The following is a 6,728-nucleotide window of genomic DNA, read 5'->3' as shown; positions in this document are numbered from 1 at the left end:
ATGACTTAAGGTCGACATGGGTTAGGTCGATAGGGTCATTAGGTCGACATGGTTTTTTTTACTGTATTTTGAGCCGACTTGTGCCGACAGGCGGTATTTCATGCCCTTCCATCCGCCATGGCGTGGTGGGAGAATAAAACAGTGTGCCGGGCGCAGCGAGGGGATGCGGTGCTACATGTTAGTGTTTATGTCGACTGTGTTGAGATTCCGGTTAAAAAACAAAACAAAAAAAACCATGTTGACTCTTGAGTATGTATACTGTGCAATACAGGGGCGTAACTAGATATTCACAGGCCCCATAGCAAAAACTTGTAAGGGCCCCTATATACCAAATATTGGCGATAAATGTATATAGAAAATATAATTTATACAGTAAAGATGGGCCCCCTTCAGCTCTGGGCCCCAAAGCAGCTGCATCCCTTGCACCTATGGTAGTTACGCCTTTGGTGCAATAGGATTTTACGAGACGGACTGGGAGATGTCAGCCAATAAGACAGGACATGTACCTGGAAACACTCTTACCCCGGACATACCCTCAGTACAGGGCCTTACTGTCCCTGGCTGCCTCTATTTAATATTACTGTATGATTATAAAATCCATATTTATTTCCCTGAGACAGATCATCTGGATTAGTAACACTGATATAGGAATTGTCCACAGAAGAGAATGTCCTCTAATTACTGCATCTGTAGCCGCCTCAGTGCCCATCATAGTGTAGCAGTATAGGGATCAGTATTGGGAAATATAGCATGCTGTCTTACCATGTCAGTAACCTGGATTTACTATAACATATACGCCTACATCACAGAAGTGTAGGGCAACATTTGAAGGCTCCAGTTCCATCCCCCCCCCCCAAAAACAAACATGGAAGGTCACTCGCCGTCCTGGGATTGTGACACAGAGCAAAGGTATATGAGTCGCAAACAGAAACTAAACCAAGTACTCAGAAAATCTAAAAGAAGGACAGCGCGGAACAGCCATTATGAGGCAAGTAATCACACAACCATATAGATAATTACATATAGTCATTAGACTTCTGTGCTGATATTATGTTTTCACTCTTCTCCGGTAATTAAACAGGTTTGTAATTAGCATAAAACCTAACGGTATTCAGTGTCCGATACAAAGCTTACAAGCTTCAGTTTACCTGACACCTCTTGGAAACTGGAGGGTCCTTCTGCCAACTTAATGGCCAGTGTTCATGGTTAATAGGCTTCCTATGTATGACCATTGCATATAAATACTGTAGGTAGAGGAACATTAAAGGTAGAATAACTGCAGGAAGCGCAGGAAGCTGGATAAACATTTACAAGACATTGCTTTGCCTTGTAAGTGATGTCAGAGTTCACCAGTGCCCCCCGAGGCTGCTGACCTACAGAAGAAGTGAGTGAGGGTGTATGTGTCACCTAGTAGTTCAAAGTTACTAGTTGGTGGTAGGGACTGGAGGACAGGTAAATCAATCTATATGAGGCACAGGCACAGACTGCAGGGATAAATACCGTATTTTCGGACCATAAGACGCACCTAGATTTTAGAGGAGGAAAACAGGAAAAAAAATTATTCTGAACCAAATAGTGTAGCCAGAGGTGAGGAACTGCAATCCCTAGGTCAGTGCTTCAATCCCCCAACCCCCATCGCCAGCCCAGTACCCCCCTATCTAACCAGCCATCCCCATCCCCAGCCCAGTACCCCCCTATCTAACCAGCCATCCCCTTCCCCAGCCCAGTACCCCCCTATCTAACCAGCCATCCCCTTCCCCAGCCCAGTACCCCCCCATCTAACCAGCCATCCCCTTCCCCAGCCCAGTACCCTCTATCTAACCAGCCATCCCCTTCCCCAGCCCAGTACCCCACTATCTAACCAGCCATCCCCTTCCCCAGCCCAGTACCCCCTATCTAACCAGCCATCCCCTTCCCCAGCCCAGTACCCCCCTATCTAACCAGCCATCCCCTTCCCCAGCCCAGTACCCCCCTATCTAACCAGCCATCCCCTTCCCCAGCCCAGTACCCCACTATCTAACCAGCCATCCCCTTCCCCAGCCCAGTACCCCCCCATCTAACCAGCCATCCCCTTCCCCAGCCCAGTACCCCCCCATCTAACCAGCCATCCCCTTCCCCAGCCCAGTACCCTCTATCTAACCAGCCATCCCCTTCCCCAGCCCCGCGCCCCTATCTATTGAGCCATCCCCTTCCCCAGCCCCGTGCCCCTATCTATTGAGCCATCCCCTTCCCCAGCCCCACGCCCCCTATCTAACCAGCCATCCCCTTCCCTAGCCCAGTACCCCCTATCTAACCAGCCATCCCCTTCCCCAGCCCAGTACCCCACTATCTAACCAGCCACCCCCTTACCTAACCCAGTGCCCCCTATCTAACCAGCCATCCCCATCCCCAGCCCAGTACCCCCCTATCTAACCAGCCACCCCCTTGCCTAGCCCAGTACCCCCTATCTAACCAGCCATCCCCTTCCCCAGCCCAGTACCCCCTATCTAACCAGCCATCCCCTTCCCTAGCCCAGTACCCCCTATCTAACCAGCCATCCCCTTCCCCAGCCCAGTACCCCCCTATCTAACCAGCTATCCCCTTCCCCAGCCCAGTACCTCCCTATCTAACCAGCCATCCCCTTCCCCAGCCCAGTACCCCCTATCTAACCAGCCATCCCCTTCCCCAGCCCAGTACCCCCCTATCTAACCAGCTATCCCCTTCCCCAGCCCAGTACCTCCCTATCTAACCAGCCATCCCCTTCCCCAACCCAGTACCTCCCTATCTAACCAGCCATCCCCTTCCCCAGCCCAGTACCCCCCTATCTAACCAGCCATCCCCTTCCCCAGCCCAGTACCCCCCTATCTAACCAGCCATCCCCTTCCCCAGCCCAGTACCCCACTATCTAACCAGCCATCCCCTTCCCCAGCCCAGTACCCCCCTATCTAACCAGCCATCCCCTTCCCCAGCCCAGTACCCCCCTATCTAACCAGCTATCCCCTTCCCCAGCCCAGTACCTCCCTATCTAACCAGCCATCCCCTTCCCCAACCCAGTACCCCCCTATCTAACCAGCCATCCCCTTCCCCAGCCCAGTACCCCCCTATCTAACCAGCCACCCCCTTCCCTAGCCCAGTACCCCCTATCTAACCAGCCATCCCCTTCCCCAGCCCAGTACCCCACTATCTAACCAGCCATCCCCTTCCCCAGCCCAGTACCCCCTATCTAACCAGCCATCCCCTTCCCCAGCCCAGTACCCCCCTATCTAACCAGCCATCCCCTTCCCCAGCCCAGTACCCCCCTATCTAACCAGCCATCCCCTTCCCCAGCCCAGTACCCCCCTATCTAACCAGCCATCCCCTTCCCCAGCCCAGTACCCCCCTATCTAACCAGCCATCCCCTTCCCTAGCCCAGTGCCTGCCCTATATAACCATCCATCCCCAGGCCAGAGCCTCCCATCTAACCGTCCACCATCAACTGGGGTGGGTTTGGTGGTTCTGTGCTAGGATTTAGACCAGGTCTTATAGAAATAGAAGCTCACTCATGGTTATTGCCAGGGTTCTAGTCAGCATACACATAGACAGACACACACGTACAGTATACACAGAAGGTTTCCCGCGTTCGGAATATGAGATAACGCTGCCCAATGCCCTCTGAGGAAGGAGGAGGTGAGGGGGGGGGGGGGCAGAGGGAGTCACATGATGCCGTCTGATGCGGGCGCTCTGTTGCCACGCTCTGAGATGACAGCGCAGCAGTAGCAGCCAGGACCTGCAGCTAGCCGCCGCACACTATAACTGCTGGCTCACCCACCCAGCGCATTGGGAGCACTGTGCTCTCCCACAGTGGCATAACTATAAATTTTGCTCCCCCCTGCCAAAAAGTTTGTGGTGCCCCCCCCCTCCAGCATGTTTCCTCAGCATGTGACGTGATGACGTCACACACATAATAGGGAAGCTTATGCAGGAGAGAGGAAGAGAGACCAGCATACAATGCTTCCCTTGGCTCTGACGCATCCCAGGCCGCCCTAGCACGCCCATCTGCCCACCCATCCTGTACACAGTAGCTAATAGTACAGTCAATTGAATCAGTGGGAGAATTTGTTATCTCTGCCATGGCCCCACCCACGCTGTGGCTGTCTCGCTTCCAGTGCTCCCCCAAGCGGCTGCTGGGGCTGCCTTACAGTAGTTACGCCACTGCTCTCCCACCCATTCTGTATGCTGCATGTGTATTATTCGTTCCATAATATATGGTATATAATATACAGCACAGACTCTGGCCCTTATTCTGATCTGTGCGGAAATTCCCGCATTCTTACGGAGCGGTCCGCACGCCACGGCGTTTTGCCGCATGCGGCCATCGTCCGTCGAAACGCCCACGTGTCCTCCGCATTCGGACGGACTCACTCTTTAAGAACAGGGCGTGTTTACGGACGACATACAAAGCATGCGTGTGCGGGAGAAACACTCCGATTCGGCACGGTATTACAGAGTATTACAGAGTATGCTCGGGAATACCGCATCCGAACGGGAGCCAAGCGGTGCTACCGCCCGTAAGCGGAGTATTTACGCCAAACAACCCACTATGAAGTATCTTCTGCAATACATCACATGACCCACTTATTCAATTACCTATCCTCATAAAAAACTTCTTATTTGGAATTGGAATCAATTAGATGCCAATATATCCTTACAAGCATGCCTAACACATGCATTGCACACATTAACCCTTACAGCAATTGAAGTGCAATGGTTTTTATTAAAGCACTGACAACCGGCCTATTAGTGAGTAATGAGTAAAGGAGTAGATTCTATTGGGTTCAGGTGTTAATGGTTGTAGTCATTAGGCGTACGTTCGCCTACCGCATGAACGAGTGGTGTCCGCAAAGCAATAGTACACTTGTGGACACCGCACATTTCTGCCCTTTTTGATCGCGTGCATTCGGAGTGGTTTCCGAATGTACGCCCCCCAACATAAGTGTACTCCCCCGTGTCCGCCCATGTTTCCGCCCCGTTTTGCCCACTTTGAAACTACGCCCATGTGTCATTCCGCATGACGCCCATAATACGCCCCTATTTCCCGAATGATAGCGGTGAACAGTTCTGGACGGGATTTGGCCGAACTGGTACCGAGTCAATGCGCGGCACATGCGCGTAGCGTTCTCCACGCATGTGCAGACGCCGTAAAGACGCGATCCGAAAGTACGCGGTAAAGTCCGCGTCAATCAGAATAAGGGCCTCTGTCAGTGTACCACCACACTACACTACACTAACACAGTCAGGCTCAGCAGGTTGTCACTATCAGCAGTGTAGAACTACTACACCACTCAGGTTGCACAGCGGGGTGGGAGAGTGATCACGTGGGCGGGCGCCAGGGAAGACAGCCAGACGTACACACTGTATAATCTCCGAGACTGGAGTAAACATGGTGCCCGCCCGACCATCCTTATATAGTGACGGAAAGGCGTGCTCCGAGTCTGGGCGGGGAAACCCGATCAGGCACGTGAACGCATTCGGATAAGGTGGTGTTCGGGGGTGTCCGGATTCCCCGAATCCGATCGCGCTCATCTCTAAAACATATAATTGAAATGCATTAATATGTTATATAGTTTGGGAGTGCACTGGCTCAGTATAAAGGACCTTATTATGGTCCACACGCAATGCTGTGAATGCTGTGGACTAAACGCTGCCCACAGGGATGGCCACCCCCCCTCCCCCCCTTGATTTGCGTAATCATCCATTCGCAGCCTTGGGTGCATGGGGAAATCCTTCCATTGTCAGAGACCATCAAATGATTTCGCCAGCGCTAGTGCCCTGTGTGGGGATCGGGCGGGCAGCTCGTCCACTGATGTCAGCTGCCCACTCCCCGCACTCGCGACACTGGCACAATTGAATGGGAATGCCCAGCATTTTCATGGGAACACCCCACGTTCCCCCATTCCCATGGGCTGTGCCTCCGCTACCGCACCACGCTCACCACCCGCACTGCCAGGTGCGAGCACGACGGCAAACGTGGAGATCACCATGCCCGCTCGCACCCAGCGTCTGCACATGTGCAGAAGCAAAAAATTGGCTCCCCATGCGTATGAGCGGGGGGACCAATTAAATTAGATTCCACCCAGTCCTCTTACCCAAAATCGGAATGCCTTCCCAGGCAGCCTCAATAATGGGAGCTGCAGGGAAAGGTAGAGGGGAACATCATATTTCCAGTAAGCTGATTGTTTTCCTGGAGCTCCATAGGGCTCCTCTTTGGTGGGTAGGGAACCCTGACCAGGGATCTGGGCTGCCCCTCACTGGAGCTCAAATCCAGGCTAGGGATAGGGAGCTTGGTCCCCTGGCAGACTCTTGGAAGTGTGGGAAAATATCCCCCAGTCCAGACAACCCGGCATCTTGACTATGACCCAGGAGGGCTGAGACATCTTCAAGCTCTGCCCTCTGCCAGCTACCACTGTAGAGGCCTGGTCTGTGGTCAGTGACCACTGAGGCAACTACTGGTGCCAGTCAGGTTTGTCAACACATACACAGCAGCAAGCTGGTTCCAGATGCCATGTAGGGATGGCCATCACCCATCGATGATTCAAAATCATCGATGGTTTATGGTCGATGTTGAATACTTTTGCCATCGATGGGGGAGGGGGGGCAGCAGATGGTTTCCCTACATCGATGGCATAGTAGAAACGATGTTTCTTTTTTTTTTACTTCAAGGTGCAGGGACAAGGAGCATAGCTCCGCCCCCAACAACCCAGAAGCCCTGC

At 52.9% G+C, this 6,728-nt stretch overlaps 1 protein-coding gene across 2 annotated transcripts in view; it reads left to right on the top strand.

Annotated features, from left to right (window-relative positions):
- The first annotated feature begins 883 nt into the window (after window positions 1-883).
- The window catches only part of MASP2 (MBL associated serine protease 2), a 93,548-nt gene continuing 87,703 nt past the window's right edge, over window positions 884-6,728 (top strand). For both annotated transcript variants that reach the window (XM_083163427.1, XM_083163428.1), the window contains exon 1: window positions 884-988. In XM_083163427.1, coding sequence (XP_083019553.1) covers window positions 984-988 — 5 coding nt within the window. In that variant the 5' untranslated portion in view covers window positions 884-983. The remainder of the gene's footprint in view (window positions 989-6,728) is intronic.

The sequence above is a fragment of the Crinia signifera genome, chromosome 19 (genome assembly GCF_055691185.1).
Source record: "Crinia signifera chromosome 19, ASM5569118v1, whole genome shotgun sequence".
Lineage (NCBI taxonomy): Eukaryota > Metazoa > Chordata > Amphibia > Anura > Myobatrachidae > Crinia > Crinia signifera.
Note: the sequence above shows the minus strand (reverse complement) of the source record. Positions and strands in the feature narration are given on the sequence as shown.